Source organism: Phyllopteryx taeniolatus, chromosome 17 (assembly GCF_024500385.1).
Source record: "Phyllopteryx taeniolatus isolate TA_2022b chromosome 17, UOR_Ptae_1.2, whole genome shotgun sequence".
Classification (NCBI taxonomy): Eukaryota; Metazoa; Chordata; class Actinopteri; order Syngnathiformes; family Syngnathidae; genus Phyllopteryx; species Phyllopteryx taeniolatus.
Genome location: NC_084518.1, coordinates 7,922,669 through 7,942,062, shown reverse-complemented (window position 1 = coordinate 7,942,062; position 19,394 = coordinate 7,922,669). Strand labels below are relative to the sequence as shown.

At 42.6% G+C, this 19,394-nt stretch overlaps 1 protein-coding gene across 12 annotated transcripts in view; it reads left to right on the top strand.

Moving 5' to 3' along the window:
• The window catches only part of LOC133466968 (opioid-binding protein/cell adhesion molecule homolog), a 189,243-nt gene that overhangs the window by 138,579 nt on the left and 31,270 nt on the right, over positions 1-19,394 (top strand). For 11 of the 12 annotated variants that reach the window (XR_009785091.1, XM_061751258.1, XM_061751260.1 and 8 more), the window contains 2 exons: positions 9,313-9,545; positions 19,000-19,125. Coding sequence is in view for 11 of the 12 variants with exons in the window: in XM_061751258.1 (XP_061607242.1) it covers positions 9,313-9,545; positions 19,000-19,125 (359 nt within the window). In the remaining variant the exon portion in view is untranslated. Of the gene's footprint in view, positions 1-4,206; positions 6,440-9,312; positions 9,546-18,999; positions 19,126-19,394 lie in introns of those variants that run through there. The other variant, XM_061751263.1, reaches the window with a different exon arrangement.

Sequence of the window (19,394 nt, the reverse complement as noted above, 5' to 3'; positions counted from 1 at the left end):
TTTTGCCGCGTTTGGAGGCCATGCCCACAGTTCTGATAATCAACTGTACTCCTTTTGACACGAGTTAATGATTCAAATTTGTTTATTATTGGGTTTGTCATATTGGTCCAGTTGGTAGGTGATTTTCTATCAAAAAAATGGGTTTTATCATTGAGGGTGGGACGTCCCATGTACCACAAAAACAAAACCAACACCATAGTAGCCAAAGTTGCTATGTAACAACTTATCGAATCTCATAACCAACGTGGGTGTGCCTTTCTGCTGAGTTCTCACTAAAAGGGTTGGTGTCTTTTTTCTTCACTTACCAGCAAGCGTTTTCAGAATCTACACATCTGCTCCCGCTCCGTTATCAGACTTTTGCTCACCTTCCCTATTTGAGTACTCAGCTGAAATGACGCTTTTACAGTGTGTTAAATGAACCCACGTGTTTCTTTCTGCTATTTTTTAGGGCTGTAAAGTGTCAATCTATCTGTGCCACCATCCCTCCGGTTGAGACATGTGACACAGCATGTCTCAATATAGCAGCCCATTTGAATAGGTTTTTTTTTTTTTTTTTTTTTTTTTCCTGTGCTAATGTCAATTTCATTTTGTAGTTTTGCACTTTGTTTTTCCCAATAATTGCGTCCTTGTTGTGGAATACTCATATTGGCTATCAGTATAGATTGTACCATCTTTATTTATCATGAGTTTGCATGCCTCGGTTAATGCTACTAATTCAGCAGCTTGTTCAGCCAATTCCCTATAATCATGCTGCGTGCCTTCATCAAGTAAGGGTATTAGTGTGGCTGGATTTAAGGTTGTGAATCGCTCAACAGTCAAATGTGGTTGTGATAGCAAGATGGCAATGCAAGATAAATGTCTTGCAGGTGATAAAAACGCCATATTGGTTTGCAATAGGAGAGCAGACATTGTATGTGGGACCTTAAGGGTGAACTGCTCTCTAGTTGAAAAATAAGCTATTGGTCTTAGCTTATCACCGTATTGTTGTGTAAGTACCGAGGTCATGCAATAGCTTTTACAATCTACCATTTGAATGAATGTTTTATCATTAAATTTGGAAGGCCTAGCGCAGCACTGGACACAAAATGTTGTTTAATGTCACAGAAGGCCTTTTCTGCCTCTGTACTCCATTAAACAGGTGATGTAATTATAAGGTTGTTTTCATACATTAATTTTGACAATGGTGCAACAATTTCTGCATAGTTTGGAATCCATGCTCTACAATAATTTGTCAGACCTAAAAATGATTATTATATGTTTCTTCCTCTGTGGTTTAGGATTTTTTAAGACTATAGCTCTCCTGTCTTCTAATTAGTCTTTCCTCCTATACTTAAATTATGGCCTAGATATTTAACTTGTCTTTTACATCATTGCAATTTATTTTTGTTAACTTTATGTCCCTCTTCTGTTAGATGATGCAGTAAGGTCAATGAATCTTTGCATGTCTCTCCATCTGTAGATGCCAGAAGACATGCGTGTTGTCATAACTTGTGAATAAATAGTTGGACTTTCACAGTAACCTTGCGGTAATCTAGTAAATGTATATATATATTTTTTTTTTCTCAAATGTGAATGCTGCTCTCTGTATTACTGCAGCTCATCACATTCTTTTTTATCTTCTATTTTTGTGATAAGCTGCAAGGCTGCAGACAACCGGTGTTTAACGGTGGTTTGTCTTTTATTTTTTATATAATTTGATTCCTGCAACGCGGCTATTTTTTGTGTATTTAACCAACCATTAAAGCCGTGTTCGGTTATCCCTGTCTCTAAATATTAAATTTTATCAGGATCCTGTTTTTTTTTTCTTTTAAATTTAATTTAATGAACCTCCAACCTTTACACTGCAGTGTATTCCTGTTTTTTATTTTACTACTTCCTTTCCCCATTTGAAATAATTTGGTTCAGTGTAATACTACCTAGGGTAGTCTAGAACACTGTCTTTTTTTTTTTTTTTTTTTTTTTTTTCAGTAGGACGGTGATTCAAATTTACTTTCTGTGGTAATTCTCACTTCAACTCTTTCGAGTGGAGAATTCTTGCCTTTGCATCCACAAAAGTCCACCGTTTACTTTCCCACTGTTTTGGTATGGAATGAAAAACCTAGTGGTTTCCCATTTCCCATTTACACTCTCATTCAAACAGTTTTCATTCACACTGGCTCGTCAGAGGACTCCGCCGTCCTATACGGAATTTAACTACGTCTGTCAACAGCTCATTAGAGGACTCCGCCGTCCTATACGGAATTTAACTACGACGCCAGGAAACTTTCCTAGTTTCTTTATTCATTTAAGTACGTACAGGACTCCGCCGTCCTCGCGGAATATATCGGACTCCGCCGTCCCTCATTACTTGCCAGTGACTAGTATTACACAAGGTTTATTAAACACGGAATTTAAGTACGTACAGGACTCCGTCGTCCTCGCGGAATTTGTGGACTCCGGCGTCCTTTTCCCTAAAAAAAATTTAAAATTTAAACTCACCAGTCGTCTTCAATCCTGTGGATTGTCGTCAACCTTCAGATCCCAGTTGAGGAGAACGAAGACCAGTCCCGTAAAGGGTCTTACTTGCCGTGGCCACGGTCTCTTAACTGGAAGTCGGCTCCACAACTGGAATCCTCGGGTGTGTTGACATCCGGCTCGAAGGACCAATTTAATGTTGGATTTATCTTACCCAACATTATAAAAAATAGACACAAAAGGAATGAAGACACTGGTTTCTTTTTCTCATGAGGAGGGCGTATGGGAGATTGTTCAGATCACAGCCTCTCAACACGCTCTAAACAATCTCTCCCGTCGCTCCTGCATTTATTTGAAAATAGGAGGGTTTTTCCCAGACATAATGTTCTAAACAATAAGACACAACACAAAACATTGGACCAACACCTGTCACGTCCCCGACCACATCCGATCACGTCCTTGGTCCAGGCGCCCTTCCATCGGATGATGCTGAGTCATCTTTTCGAAGGCGAGACATCTAAAATCGTCCATAATACTAATCCAAGCTAAGCAAATAAATGATAACTTCTAGAATATATTTAACACTCACAGAGCTCTCAAAGGAGCTTGGGCCACCTCACATGAAAAGTCGACTGGAAGGTACCCTGTCCCTACCACCCTCCATCACTGAAGCAATCGGAAGGTGTGGAGTTACAAAAACAGCTGCGATCCGGCCACAGGAAAGAAGCACACAGGGCCAGCAGAAAAAGATGTGCCAGTTGTGTCCAAGAAACAAAGATAGCCACTGATTGCTGTTGGAAATGCAGTACCCCTGTGTGCAATGGTCACAGCCAGAAGCAGGTAGTTTGTGACAGCTGCACACAGTGAGAGGAGATAAGATGTTTGTGTGTGTCCATATTCGTGGACAGTGTTATGGTCTCCAGACCTGTTGAATGTTCTCTGTTCGTCCTCCAGACATAGGGCCCACAAACATGTTTTGACACCTGATTGACCTGATTGTTAAGTGCTAAAATATGAATGAATGAATGTCAAAAATGAAATGATTTTGAGCAAAATACATCATCTTAACCAAAATGGGAGAAATGTCTTTCAAAAACGCATTGATTTTAACTGGGGTAATTTTTGACCCCACTTGTAGAAGAGTGGACTAGTGATACAAAAACTGCAATGAATGAAAAGATAAATAAAAATGCGAATGGCCTCATGTCACAAACATGTTTTATGAGGAATGCCTGGAATATGAAAAAATTCTCTTCAATTTTAAAGATTTTGAAGAATAACAACCCAGTTTATTGCAAAAATGCATTGATTTTAATTGGGCTCATTTTTGACCCCACTCGTGGAAGAGTGTAGGTATTGGTAGGTTGTGCATTCAAGGGTTAAGTTCGGCTGTGACTCAGTAGGTAGAGCAGGTTGTCCGGTGACCGAAAGGTCACTGGTTCAAATCCTGGCTACGACTGTCTGCATGTCGAAGTGTCCTTGGGCAAGACACTGAATCCTAAATTGCTCCCAGTGGGCCTGGCAGCATCTTGCATGGCAGCAGTCACCCATTGGTGTATGAATGGTGTAGATAAAGGGCTATATAAGTGCAGACCATTTACCATTTAATATTTTTGCCATCAGTTGATAAGATACTCTCATTCATTCTAATACGTTGGATTGTATTTGATGTCTTAAATGTATTTTATTTTTTAATGTAAACCTCCTCAATTCCACCGACACGTCTTCCCATGAGGAAGTCTGGGGTCTCTGAGGCGGGCTCTCCTATCTCTGGGTTTGAGATCACCGAGGTGGTTAAAAAGCTCCTCGGTTGCAAGCCGATGGGTGGATGAGATTCGCCCGGAGTTCCTAAAGGCTCTGGATGTTGTGGGGCTGTCCTGGTTGGCACACCTCAGCAACATTGCGTGGACATCGGGGACAGTGGCTCTGGATTGGCAAACTGGGGTGGTGGTTGGTGTGTTCCAACTACAGGGGGATCACACACTTCAGCCTCACCGGTAAGGTCTATTTAGGGGTGCTGGAGAGGAGGGTCCATCGGGAAGTCGAATCTCAGATTCAGTAGGAGCAGTGTGGTTTTCGTCCTGGCCGTGGAATCGGCAGGGTCCTTGAGGGTGCATGGGAGTTCGCCCAACCAGTCTACATGTGTTTTGTGGACCTGGAGAAGACGTTTGACCGTGTCCCTCGGGGAGTCCCACTGGGAGTATGGGGTATCGAACTTCCTGATAGGGGCTATTCGGTCCCTTGAGTCATCGGTGTCAGAGTTTGGTCCGTATTGGTGGCAGTAAGTCGGACTCGTTTCCGGTGACAGTTGGACTCCGCCAAGGCTGTCCTTTGTCACCGATTCGGTTCATAACTTTTACAGACAGAATTTCTGAATAAAGTATAACTTGGCTTTTTTCAACATGGTTACATGACATTTTATTGATGAAAGGGCCCAGACAGGCTTACACACACTCTTGCACACAAAAAAGCTGACAAATGATCACCTTGGGCATCAAGGGCAAAAGGGCATGTGTCCTGGCACCTAAAGTTCCCCCCCCCCTCTGCATGCCCCTGGTGCAATGTGCAAATTGCACAAGAGTAGAGTGCCCGCTATATTGAATATATATTCTGCGATGGTCCCGCCCCTCAACTCCAGACTTTTGGGCATGAGCAAAAAAACAAATTGATTAATTTTTAAGCATTTTTCATGCGGTTTGTTTTGTTACAAATGTCAGACGTGGCAACACAATTGTCCCTGTCATCCTGACATGTCGTGTAATGATTACTCGATTTGCATTGAGAGTGGAGAATCAAACTCGCTTACTCAACACACAGTTATATGTTGTAGCGGGCATCCTCCCCGCAAACTGAGGTGACACAGTGGCTCCCCACGGTTTGATAAACTGCAGCCTTTGAAGCCGCCCTGCTGTGAGACTCCCACAACAAGATGCTTTGGACCCTAAAGTAATTTGCAGGTCCCCTCGAAATCTTGGTTTACAGTCACCCAAAAGTCCTTTCTTCGTTTGAAATCACAACAGGCCAAAAGGGTCCAATCGACGATGGGATGCAAATACAGCAACAAAGTACCGGTATTTGCTTAATATCCAAACATGAGTGCAATGCGCCACCCACAGGAGTCGAGAGGAACTGAAAAGTCGACCTGGGCAGACTCTCATTTGGTGTTTAACCAAGGAAAAATGTCTGTTTTGATATTTCATGAACTTTGCAGAATTATTCCAAATGTATGCCTTGATGTCTGTGTCATTGTGTCAATTTTACAAACGCAGCTGTGAGATTTTGAGAATTGTTTGTCTTGATTTGACTCCCAGCAGCATGAAATGTGTTTTGAATCATAAGCAGTTGATTTGCCAAACCTAAAGTATAAACATTCCATGTGCTTGACCTGTGAGTAAAGAGAGTGCCAAGTTGAGGTTATTTTATATTAACATATGATTTTACACCCATTTTATCAAATTTGGAGACAAGATTCAAGCTGATGGGTGTGGTCTTCTCCGTCCCCCTTCGACACGGCCCTGGGGTACTTAACCGTGGCGCGCGTGTGTTTTCTCGGTCTTGTGTTTTTTCCTCTTGTGTTTTTGGCTGGATTCTTAGCTTCCCAGCCACGGGGCAGCCACAGGCCACCCCGGCCCCTCTTTTGTTTGAGCACACGGCTCGGTAACCGCGAGCTTTGGGGATGAAGACTCGGCTTCCGAGCCTCAATGTGGACCACGGCTAGGCGATCAGAGCAGCTACTACAAACGTACCAGGTACACTTCCAGCCAAGCTTGATCGCTCTGAAATTGCCAGCGAGCCACAAAAAAAGGCAGGAAGAGACATGGTCATTTCCCCCTATGAGGTGTGACGACCAACCATTTGTCTTCTTCCACCTTTTTTGTTTTGCTTTATTTTTAAACATCTTTTTCTTCTGCAATCAAATCTGTCACCTTGCTTCCGGAGCCACTTCCAGAGAGAGACCACCACCCACCAGCTTGAGCCTGCGGTCGTGAGTAGACGCGACAAAACCTTTGCCAGACTGTACAATATTAGTGCGTAATAATTGCGGGAAAATAACTAGCTTCAGACAAAATCTCAACTTTGTTCTCTCTCTCTCTCTCTCTCTCTCTCTCTCTCTCACGCGCGCGTCCACACTGGATGCAGCAAACGCTCACGTTCCCAACTTTAGTCCAACACACGATGTTCTATTTCCCTTTTCGTACACCTATTTTCCTTCTTTTTAATCATTATTATTATTTTCTTTCTTTAGTTAGACTCGGCGGCACGGTGGACGACTGGTTAGAGCATCAGCCTCACAGTTCTGAGGACCCGGGTTCAATCCCCGGCCCCGCCTGTGTGGAGTTTGCATGTTCTCCCCGTGCCTGCGTGGGTTTTCTCCGGGCACTCCGGTTTCCTCCCACATCCCAAAAACATGCATTAATTGGAGACTCTAAATTGCCCGTAGGCATGACTGTGAGTGCGAATGGTTGTTTGTTTCTATGTGCCCTGCGATTGGCTGGCAACCAGTTCAGGGTGTACCCCGCCTCCTGCCCGATGACAGCTGGGATAGGCTCCAGCACGCCCGCGACCCTAGCGAGGAGAAGCGGCTCAGAAAATGGATGGATAGTTAGACTCCTTTGTGTGTTTTGCTCTAGATCCCTGGTAGATGTCATTAAATATACTGTAAAATTCCACTCGGTTGTATTTTGTGTGTGTTCTGAGTTTAAGTAAGCCTCTGTCATCTAGAACTCAACATTTTATAAAGTGTAGCAACCTTCAGATTACGAGACTGATAAAAAGGTTTCTCGTCATGTTCCCTAAAATTTTGTCCACATAAAAAGTAATGTGGTGCCCCTTTAATAGGTAAAATTAGTTTAATTTTAATTGCGGGTGGACGGGGCCGGGCCCACACTTCCTCAATGTGTCGGCTCAGCAACTCCGTACACCAGTTGACTCACATGGATGTGATATATGGTGTTTATTCACTAATAAGTTCCATAGACACTCCATCCATCCATCAATTTTCTGTACCCCTTATCCTCACTTGGGTCCCAGGCATGCTAGAGTCAATCCCAGCTAACTGCAGACGAGAGGCAGGGTACACCCTGAACTGGTCACCAGCCAATCGCAGGGCACATATAAACAAACAACCATTTGCACTCACATTCACGCCTACGGGAAATTTAGAGTCTTCAATCAACCTACCACGCATGTTTTGGGGATGTGGGAGGAAGCCGGAGTACGCGGAAAAACCCCACGCAGGCACAGGGAAAACATGCAAACTCCACAGCAGCCAGGGCCGGGATTTGAACTTAAAACTGTGAGAGTGAATGTGCTAAGTAGTCGTCCACCGTGCCGCCCCATAGACACTATATAGGCTTTAATTGCTTGTGCTGGGCGGCACGGTGGCCGACTGGTTAGAGCGTCAGCCTCACAGTTCTGAGGTGTGGGGTTCAATCCCCGTCCCCGCCTGTGTGGAGTTTGCATGTTCTCCCCGTGCCTGCGTGGGTTTTCTCCGGGCACTCCGGTTTCCTCCCACATCCCAAAAACATGCATTAATTGGAGACTCTAAATTGCCCGTAGGCATGACTGTGAGTGCGAATGGTTGTTTGTTTCAATGTTCCCTGTGATTGGCTGGCAACCAGTTCAGGGTGTACCCCGCCTCCTGCCCGATGACAGCTGGGATAGGCTCCAGCACGCCCGCGACCCTAGTGAGGAGAAGTGGCTCAGATAATGGATGGATGGATGGATGCTTGTGCTGGGACCACTAATAATAACAGAGGTTATATTAAGATATAAACTCACAAGTTCTTACAGGTGTTTAGACACTATAAAAGCCTCCCACTGCACCACTCATCGGTAGCACTGCCTTACTCATTTTCCGCATCATGTCCTGCCCTGCCCTTTTCTGCCCTCGCTCATCTTGTCCCATTGGTTAGTTGTTCCATCTCCTCACTGGGTGTCCCCCCTGTCCACATATAAGAGTACGATTCGACTTTTGTAATGGTCAAATTTCTAGACTATTGTTCTGATGTGGTGTGCACCCCTATGCCCCTTGTCCGTTCTGTCCCTCTGTCTGTCCCCTAAAACTCTTTTCTGTCCAGCTGCATTTTCAATCAGTATCAGAATTTTTTTTTTTTTTAAATAAGCAGAGGGAGCATTTCAAACTCCCCTGTACCACAGCAAAACTCTTCCAGCACAAAAGGCATACAGCTCCACCATTCTGCATGGCCATGAAACTGAACAGGACAGGTTTTAAAACACACACGCACACACACACAAATATATCCATCCATCCATTTTCTGAGCCGCTTCTCCTCACTAGGGTCGTGGGCATGCTGGAGCCCATCCCAGCTACCATCGGGGAGGAGGCGGTGTACACCCCAAACCGGTTGCCAGCCAATCGCAGGGCACATACAAACAAACAACCATTCGCACTCACATACACACCTACAGGCAATTTAGAGTTGTCAATAGACCTAACATGCATGTTTTTGGGATGTGGGAGGAAACCGGAGTGCCCGGAGAAAACCCACGCAGGCACGGGGAGAACATGCAAACTCCACACAGGCGGGGCCGGGGATTGAAGCCCGGTCCTCAGAAATGTGAGGCAGACGTTCTAACCAGTCGCCCACCGTGCCGCCCACAAATTGTGCTTTATTCTCAATCAGTACCTGCCACAGTTGGTGTTACTCAATTTGTTCTCTGTAGTTAAATTCTCCAACACACAGTCAAACATTTAACATTGAGGAATTAGTCATAAAATCTCCTGGGGTAATGGAGAGAGTATTTGAAATACTGCATATTTTCCTCTTTTAAAACTGTCTGCCTTGAGAAATATGCTCAAGCTGTAAATGAATTATATTTTTTCTTCCTCCATAGGTGTACACAGGGGGAAATTGTCACACACACAGCTTGGCTAAATCGGTCAAGTATACTATATGCCGGGGATGAAAAATGGTCTGTGGATCCAAGGGTGAGTCTGGTGACACTTAATCAAGAGGAGTTTACCATCAAGATTGAAAATGTGGCGATGACAGATGAGGGGCAGTATGTCTGTGCTGTCCAAACCAGCAGGCGACCTACAACCAATGTAGTCCACGTTCATGTTCAAGGTAACAAAAGATCTTAAGATACCCAAAAAGGTGTCAATAACAATGATCTGTTCAGCAAACCCCTCTGAATGGCTAATTTACACACTACTTGTTGATCCTGGCTTTTGACAGAGCCTGGAAAAAAATCTTATTAATATTACAATTCTTAATTTTGTATTTTGCTTCTTCACAAGAATAAAAAGGGGCTTTCTCAATATTTGATAGATAGATTTTATTTGATTAGCTTTCAGTCAATCATTTCATCAAACCAACAAAGGATAAAGCCAACTGAAAAAGCATTGGGTGAAGCCACAGTTTATAATGCCTGTGCCCAGTTTTACTGAAAAAAAAAAACAGTTCAGCAAAAAATTCCTTCAAAGCAACAATGCAAATTTCACCATCTGACGGAGTGAAATTAAATTAGTCAAAGAAAACATTAATTCATTCAATCATTCATCTTCCGTTCTGCTTATCCTCACTAGGGTCGTGGGCGTGCTGGAGCCTATCCCAGCAATCTTTGGGCGAGAGGCGGTGTACACCCTGAACCGGTCGCCAGTCAATCGCAGGGCACATAGAAACAAACAACCATTTGGGCACACATTCACACCTAAGGGCAATTTAGAGTCTTCAATCAACCTACCATGCATGTTTTTGGGATGTGGGAGGAAAACGGAGTACCCGGAGAAAACCCATGCAGGCACAGGGAGAACATGCAAAATACACACAGGCGGGGTCGGGATTTTAACCCCGGTCCTCAGAACTGTGAGTCGCCCACCGTGCCGCGCCTAGACATATTCATTCAAAAACAAGCTCTGCACAAATTTGTCCCAACAGTCAAACTAACAAAAAGGTCCAATACTTTTACATTTTTGTTTATGCCTGAATCTTTTTTTTTTTTTTTTTTAAACATACTTTTAAAAAGTGTAAGGGAAACACATTTTCAGGTGATTGTCGTAGTTATTCCACAAAGTAACACCTCAAAGAGAGACAGATCTTTGTTCTTGTCTTGTGCTTTTTGAGAACACCATTTCTCCTGAGATCATAGCTGTCTGATTTCAAACAGCTTTAAATACTCTGGCAAAGTAAATTATCATGGACTTTGTACATCATTTTGTGCAGTTTGAAATTGAACTAAGTCATAGAATTTCAAATTACATAGGTGCCTCAAGATACGAGTGACCCAACTTACGAGTTTTTCGCGATACGAGCCGTTGATCAGACGAATTTTGCTTTGATTTGGAAGCCCAAACTTGAGAAATTAGTGTTGTATGGTGGCAGGTGGCTCCAATCATTTGACAACAATCAGCACTTTGGCTGATATAATTATTCTTTGAAAAAAAGTGGCTGCACATTGCCACTACCAGTTGGAGTTTACTCTGAAACTTAACTATCAAACAAGGAGAATGACACATCGTGTATTTGAAACAACAACATAACTGCCATCAAGCATACAATGGAAAAGACCACAGCCAGCCACACTGACTAACAATTACACACACACACACACACACACACACACACACACACACACACGCACGGACGCATGCACACACACACACAAACAAACCCAAGCTAAGAGTGTTTAAAACATTTTGAAGTTGTGGACCAGAGACCCATTTCACTGAGTTACGGAGATACAGTACGTCTGCAAAGACGCAAGCCATTCAAGCAAATGGTATGTTGAGAAATCACACAAAAGCAGAACGGCTTGCTTAATATTTTGAAAGAATTGAAGGTCATGTGGGTTGCAAATGTTACTGTGCGTTTGTACACAATATTGTCTTGTTGAGAGTTTTCCTGCTTTCTTGCTTTTCTTAGATAGAGAGATAGAGAGAGAGCGGGGGAGAGAGGGAGAGAGAGATAGATAGATAGATAGATAGATAGATAGATAGATAGATAGATAGATAGATAGATAGATAGATAGATAGATAGATAGATAGATAGATAGATAGATAGAGAGAGAGAGAGATAGATAGATAGATAGAGAGAGAGAGAGGGAGCGCATTTAAATGCACATGCACTCAAATCAAATCTGTGTGTGAGTCTTTTGGTTTGATTACACTTCATAAAACCAGTGAATTTTTTTTACATTCTCTTCTATTACATTTTTATGACTATATTTTACAATATATTGCTACTTGTTTTTTTTTTAAACGTTTAAATAAATTGTGGGGCTTTTTGGGGTGGGGGGCTATTTGGAACCGATTCATTACTTTTCCATTCATTTTAATGGAGAAATATGTTTTGAGATAACAGCATGGTCACAGGATGAATTAAACTCGTACCTCAAGGCACCACTGTATTTAAACTCTTTAATAATTAATTTGATGGTTATATGTTTTTCGTAGGGATGCACAATAACAATTGGGAACGATAATTATCTGACCAATATTGGAAAAAATGACGTCACACTGATAGGTCAGATGTCGAAAAAATTGGACCGATAACGAACCGTCTCATTCAGTGGCACACTGGTCGCCTGCGGCTGGTGTTGCATTGGCTTGGGACAGTCATGGATATTTTGACCAAACTTCTTTGCCTACAACATCAAAAACAGTCAATATCCAAAGTAAATTAACATATGATTGCCAGCACTTGCTGAAATTGTGATCACCCAGTGACTTTGACTTCGTAACTGCAAAACCCGCGTTTAGTACCCTCAGAGCACAGAACTCGGCAAGACCAAGCGGCCTACAAAACAGCGGACTCATGTAGCAGTGTACACAGCAGCAAGTGGAGGCAGCTTAATCGGGCGCGGAAATGCGGTTGTCTGGGGAGACTAACAAATAAGCTAAAAGGTAACCCCTACAGAGCGCTGCTCCTATCCATATTCCTCTTTAATGTTTGCTGACTGGACAATTAATCAATTAGATTATCTAAAACTGGAACTAATAATAGGTGGCACGATGGCCGACTGGTTACAGCGTCAGCCTCACAGTTCTGAGGACCCGGGTTCAATCCCCGGCCCCCGCCTGTGTGGAGTTTGCATGAAGAAGAAAAAATATAATTCAGTTACAGCTTGAGCATATTTCTCAAGGCAGACAGTTTTAAAAGAGGAAAATATGCAGTATTTCAAATACTCTCTCCATTACCCCAGGAGATTTTATGACTAATTCCTCAATGTTAAATTTTCGACTGTGTGTTGGAGAATTTAACTACAGAGAACAAATTGAGTAACACCAACTGTGGCAGGTACTGATTGAGAATAAAGCACAATTTGTGGGCGGCAGGGTGGGCGACTGGTTAGAACGTCTGCCTCACATTTCTGAGGACCGGGCTTCAATCCCCGGCCCCGCCTGTGTGGAGTTTGCATGTTCTCCCCGTGCCTGCGTGGGTTTTCTCCAAGCACTCCGGTTTCCTCCCACATCCCAAAAACATGCATTAATTGGAGACTCTAAATTGCCCGTAGGTGTGAATGTGAGTGCGGATGGTTGTTTGTTTCTATGTGCCCTGTGATTGGATGGCAACCAGTTCAGGGTGTACCCCGCCTCCTGCCTGATGACAGCTGGGATAGGCTCCAGCACGCCCGCGGCCCAAGTGAGGAGAAGCGGCTCAGAAAATGGATGGATGGATGGAACTAATATCAAAACATACAACAGCCCTCCTCGTTCAGCAAGGCCAGCGTGAGTGCATATTCAATAATGATACGCGTTGAGCAGTTTCGCTCTGCACCAATACCACCACCCCCGCCCCGGGCACTCTTTGCCGAGCCACAATTTTCAAGTACACCTAAGTATACACATTAACATGAATTACTATCAGTTCTTTATTGTTTAAAATGAAAAATATTTATGTATGAATATTTGAACCTGTGTATTATTTGACAATCTCAGTATTGATTGCACAATAACAAGGTACATTTACAGTATATATGGTATCTCATCTCAATCTCATTGTACGTGTGTATTGTGAAAATTTATACAAATAAAAACAGTTTAAGTCACTGATGTTGTAGTGGTGCACTCGCCTGACTTTGGTGCAGGCAGCGTGGGCTCAGTTACCACTCAGTGACGGTGTGAATGTGAGTGTCAATTGTTGTCCGTGTCAGTATGTGCCATGCCAGCCAGTTCAGGGTGTAATCCGCCTTTTCAAGTCAGCTGGGATAGGCTCCAGCGCCCCGCGACCCTAACCAGGATAAGCGGTGTTGAAAATGGATGGATGGAAAAAAAACAGTTTAATATAAAACACAATTATATACATAAGTACAGGGTGCAGGTTTCTATCTGTTTGGGGGTCCTTGGCCTGAAAATTGTTGAAGATCCCTGACGTAAACCATGAAGAAATTATATCAGTTATCGGTATCAGTTTGGAGAAGTTATTGGTATCGGTGGAAAAAAAAAAGTTATTGTGCATCCTCAATATTTAGCGCAATTGATTGTTTTTGCTTTTTGCCTGAACTTAAAAATATATGTATGGAAGTAAGTGTGAGGACCAATGATTTCATATTCAGAACATCCTTGATTTTACAGTGTATAGCTTTTTTTTCTCACATTATCTTAATGTGACTTCCAGCAAAGCTCGGCATCAATGATCAATTCAAGAAATTTATAATCATATACTCTTTCTATCTCAATGGAATGTAGTGTGATTTTACTCAGATTTTTGTTTGTTTAGTGCCAAAAATGATGAACTTTAAGTTTAGGAGTAATGCATTTACAGTATATCAAATCAGTTTTCGATGTTTTTAGTTCATTTTCCACAACTGGACCTGTTGCATGTTTTTGCCTTAGCAGTTGAGTTATATCATCAGCAAATAAAACATATTTGAATATTTTAGAGACATTGCAGATCTAATTTATATATATATACACCAATGGGCGATTGCTGCCATGCAAGGCCCTGCCAGGGCCACTGGGAGCAAATTAGGGTTCAGGGTTTTATATATATCAATAATTTTGGACCTAATACAGACCCTTTGGGAGCCCCATAAGTGACGTTAGATAGTGTGGATTTCACATGGTTGAATTGCACATATTGATATAAATCAGCTTGTAGCGTATATTGGTTTTGGATAAAACATGATTCATTTAGGAGAAAAAAAATAAGACGGACGCCTGCGTTTAGCTTTGATTTTACGTTCAACGTGATAATCAAACTATTTTTGTCTCGGAAAGGGGCACCACGTCTCTTTTTAGATGTGTAAAACTTTAAGTGACAAAAAAAACCTCTGTCTCATTACCTGAAGGTTGCTACAGGAATGAAATGAGTCCTCAATTCCAGGTCTCTTGTTGCACTCAAACACACAAACGATACAGGTACTGAAATTGCATCCATCTATCCATCCATTTTCTACCGCTTATCCGAGGTCGGGTCGCGGGGGCAGTAACTTTAGCAGGGATGGCCAGACTTCCCTCTCCCCAGCCACTTCATCCATCTCTTCCAGGGGGATCCCGAGGCGTTCCCAGGCCAGCCGAAGGATGTAGTCTCTCCAGCGTGTCCTGGGTCGTCCCTGGGGTCTCCTCCTGGTGAATAGACCTTACCAGGGAGGCTGAGGAGTGTGATCCCCCTGTAGTTGGAAGACACCCTCCGGTCCCCCTTCTTCAAAAGAGTGACCACCATCCCAGTCTGCCAATCCAGAGGCACTGTCCCTGATGTCCACGCGATGTTGCAGAGGCGTGTCAACCAGGACAGCCCTACAACATCCAGAGCCTTGAGGAACTCCGGGCGAATCTCATCCACCCCTGGGGCCTTTCCACCGAGGAGCTTTTTAACCACCTCGGTGACCTTAACCCCAGAGATAGGAGTGCCCGCCTCAGAGAACCCAGACTCTGCTCCCTCATGGGAAGGCGTGTCGGTGGAATTGAGGAGGTCTTCGAAGTATTCTCCCCACCGGCTCACAACATCCCGAGTCGAGGTCAGCAGCGCCCCATCCCCACTATACACAGTCTTGATGGTGCACTGCTTCCCCCTCCTGAGACGCCGGATGGTGGACCAGAATTTCCTCGAAGCCGTCCGGAAGTCTTTCTCCATGGCCTCACCGAACTCCTCTCATGCCCGAGTTTTTGCTTCAGCGACCACCAAAGCTGCATTTCGGAACTGTACTGGAATTTTATGTACAATTTAATTAAATCTACAACACCAATTCCAATGAAGTTGGTATGTCGTGTTAAACTTAAATAAAAACAGAATACAATGATTTACAAATCATGTTCAACCTATATTTAATTTAATACACTACAAAGACAAGCTATTTAATGTTCAAACTGATCAACTTTATTGTTTTTAGCAAATAATCATGAACTTTTAATTTTATGGCTGCAACACGTTCCAAAAAAGCAGGGTCATGTTTACCACTGTGTTACATCACCTTTTCTTTTAACAACATTCAATAAACGTTTGGGAACTGAGGACACTAATTTGTTGAAACTTTGTAGGTGGAATTATTTCCCATTCTTACTTGATGTACAGCTTCAGCTGTTCAATAGTCCTGGGTCTACGTTGTCGTATTTTACGCTTCATAATGCGCCACACATTTTCAATGGGAGACAGGTCTGGACTGCAGGCAGGCCAATCTCTTTTACTACGAAGCCACGCTGCTGTAACACGTGCAGAATGTGGTTTGTCATTTTTTTGCTGAAATAAGCAGGGCCGTCCATGAAAAAGTCGTTGCTTGGATGGCAGCATATGTTTCTCCAAAACCTGTATGTACCTTTCAGCATTAATGGTGCCTTCACAGATGTGTAAGTTACCCATGCGATTGGCACTAACACACCTCCATACCATCACAGATGCTGGCTTTTGAACTTTGCGTAACAGTCCGGCTGGTTCTTTTCCTCGTTGGGCCGGAGGACACAACTTCCACAATTTCCAAAAACAATTTGAAATGTGGACCACAGAACACTTTTCCACTTTGCATCAGTCCAGCTTAGATGAGCTCGGGCCCAGAGAAGCCGGCGGCGTTTCTGGGTGTTGTTGATAAATGGCTTTTGCTTTGCATAGTAGTGTATCAAGTTGCACTTACGGATGTAGTGCTGAATTGTATTTAGTGACTTTGGTTTTCTGAAGTGTTCCTGAGCCCATGTGGTGATATCCTTTCACACATTGATGTTGGTTTTTGATGCAGTGCCGCCTGGTTAGATCAAAGGTCACGGGCATTCAATGTTGGTTTTCGGCCTTGCCGCTTACATGCAGTGATTTCTCCAGATTCTCTGAACCTTTTGATGATATTATGGACCGTAGATGATGAAATTCCTAAATTTCTTGCAATTGTATGTTGAGGAACATTGTCCTTAAACTGTTAGACTATTTTCTCACACACCTGTTCACAAAGAGGTGAACCTCGCCCCATATTTGCTTGTGAATGACTGAGCAATTCAGGGAAGCTCCTTTTATACCCAATCATGGCACGCACCTGTTCCAAATTAGCCTGTTCACCTGTGGGATGTTCCAAAAAGGATTTTGATGAGCATTCCTCAACTTTCTCAGTCTTTTTTGCCACCTATCCCAGCTTTTTGGAACGTATTGCAGCCATAAAATTCTAAGTTAATGAATATTTGCTAAAAACAATCAAGTTTATCAGTTTGAACATTAAATATCTTGTCTCTAGTGTATTCAATTAAATATAGGTTGAACATGATTTGCAAATCATTGTATTCTGTTTTTATTTATGTTTAACACAATGTCCCAACATGATGGGAATTGGGGTTGTAAAAGGGAAAAACTACGGGGAAACAACGCAGACAAAAAAAAAAAAAAAGTACAGGTAAACATTCGTAAAGCAGGTTGGACTGGGTATGTTGATGGGAAGTGAGAGTGTGCAAGTGTTTATGCGGAAGCTGGAAATTCCTATTACCGTTATTCTAACCCAAATACGCACCAATTTGTACCTAGGAACAGCACGCTGCACTTATCTTGCGTAGAACAGGATTTAGACAGGGTGGTCGGTCTCCCAGGTGGCTGGGCCGTGTCAAGGAAGAGGTGTAAAAAGTGAAAAAGGAAGGAAGGAATAAAGGAAGGGAAAAATGGAGAAAAACAAGGGTAGGGTGGTGCTTTGGTGACAGTGTTCGTCACGTCTCAGAGAAAACCCGCGTCGCACTTCCTTCTGAATAGATCTGTTCCCCGCAAAGCTACCTCACACACACTGAAGCGTGATTTTGGGGCACGGCGGTGTGCTTCTGTCCACCGCGTTCCGTTGAGTGTGTCTCTTCCGCCTTGTGGTGGGAGGTGGGGTTCCCTGGCTATACGCCAGTTCCTTCGGCAAGTTGAGAAACGATGCGAGCCTCGAACAAAGGGGCTTCGGCCTTTTATGCACAGGAGAGAGAGAGTGAGTGGGCCCGGCGACCACAAAGGGAGATAGACCGCGCCTCTTATTATTAGAGAACTTAAGAGAATTATGGAGAACTTTATATTGTATAAACTGTAGATTTGTTTTTTTTGTCATTCTAAACGTACTATTACATATCTGTATCCAGTAGCTATGGTCAGCGGACATGGAAAGGTCTTCCCATTTGGTGATAGGTAAGTGCATTGATTTAGTGCATGAAATTAATTTAATTTAATTTATAACTTTTGAGAGATTTATTTTATTTTGCGGGAGAAGCTTCACTATTTGCTTGACAAACTCTGGCAGTTCGAGGGTGTTCTGGAGTGTTGATATTCTTTTTTTTTTTTTTATTGCTGCTTTTAATTTATTGTATTGAAGAAAGTTTCCGCCTGTTATTTGAAATTCTTGGAACAGTTCATCACATGTCCTAAAAACATTATTGTTAAATAGTTGTTGTAGGTGGTCAATTCCATGTTGGTCCATTATTAATTTCAAAATCTGGATTATGATAGATTGGGGAGAGCATACTGGGAGCTAAATGAGATCCTGTAGATTCTAAATTTTGCCGCCAAGCTGTTAAGGTGGATGTGATTATTGGGTTCTTGAAGCATTTATGGCATTTAAGACCTATGGAAATAAATGGGAGTTTTGGGAGTTTAATGTCGTTGCAGTCTATTTGTTCCAATTCTAGCCAAGAATCATACTCCTCATTGTGGTGCAACCATTTGATGAGGTATTGTAATTGGTTAGATAAATAATAGTGTTTAAAGTTGGGAGCATTTAGGCCTCCCTCCTGTTTACTTTTCTGAAGAGTGGATAGACTAATGCTATTTTTCGAATAAAAATGTATTACAGCAGAATCTAAGGTTTGAAACCATTTAAATGTGGGTTAGTATTATCGTAGTTCTTGTGATCACATCATCATGAGCCAATCAAATAGTTTGTTTACCGTAACAGATTTGGTGACTCAAAGAAGCAGGAGGCTTTATTGCCTGTTCAAAAGGAAAGGTAACTCAGAACAGATAATTTAAAAAAATTAATCAAAAATCAGCCTGTTATCTACTTTTATATTTGTACAAGCACACACACGGGAATAACTAACATTAATTCACATTTTTGCAGTAGAAAATACATCTCTGCATTGTACGTCTCAAGTCCCATATTTGCAGTTTAAACATTTAAACCTGTAAAATGTATTTTTTCTTCTCACAGTACCACCAAAAATCATCAATCTGTCAAGAGACATTGTGGTTAATGAAGGTGCCAATGTCACCGTGCTGTGCCAAGCCAATGGTAAACCACAGCCTTCTGTTAGCTGGAAACTCATCTCATCTTCAGGTAAATTGCATAGATTTGACTGTTTTCTGCTGTTATCTTGTTGCCATTCTTGTTTTCCCCTTCTTCTGTTGTAAATTTCATTCACCTTTCTTCCCTTTGAGCATCTGCTTTCCCACTCACCCTTGTGTGTTTATTACAATTTTTGACCTTGTTTGACCATGAGAGGTATTCCCAGTTCATTTGGTACCGATCATTACCTTCTTCCGGATTAACCATTACAACATAATTTTCTATTGGAAAATCAAGAGTGCCTGTTCTAATTTGACTAA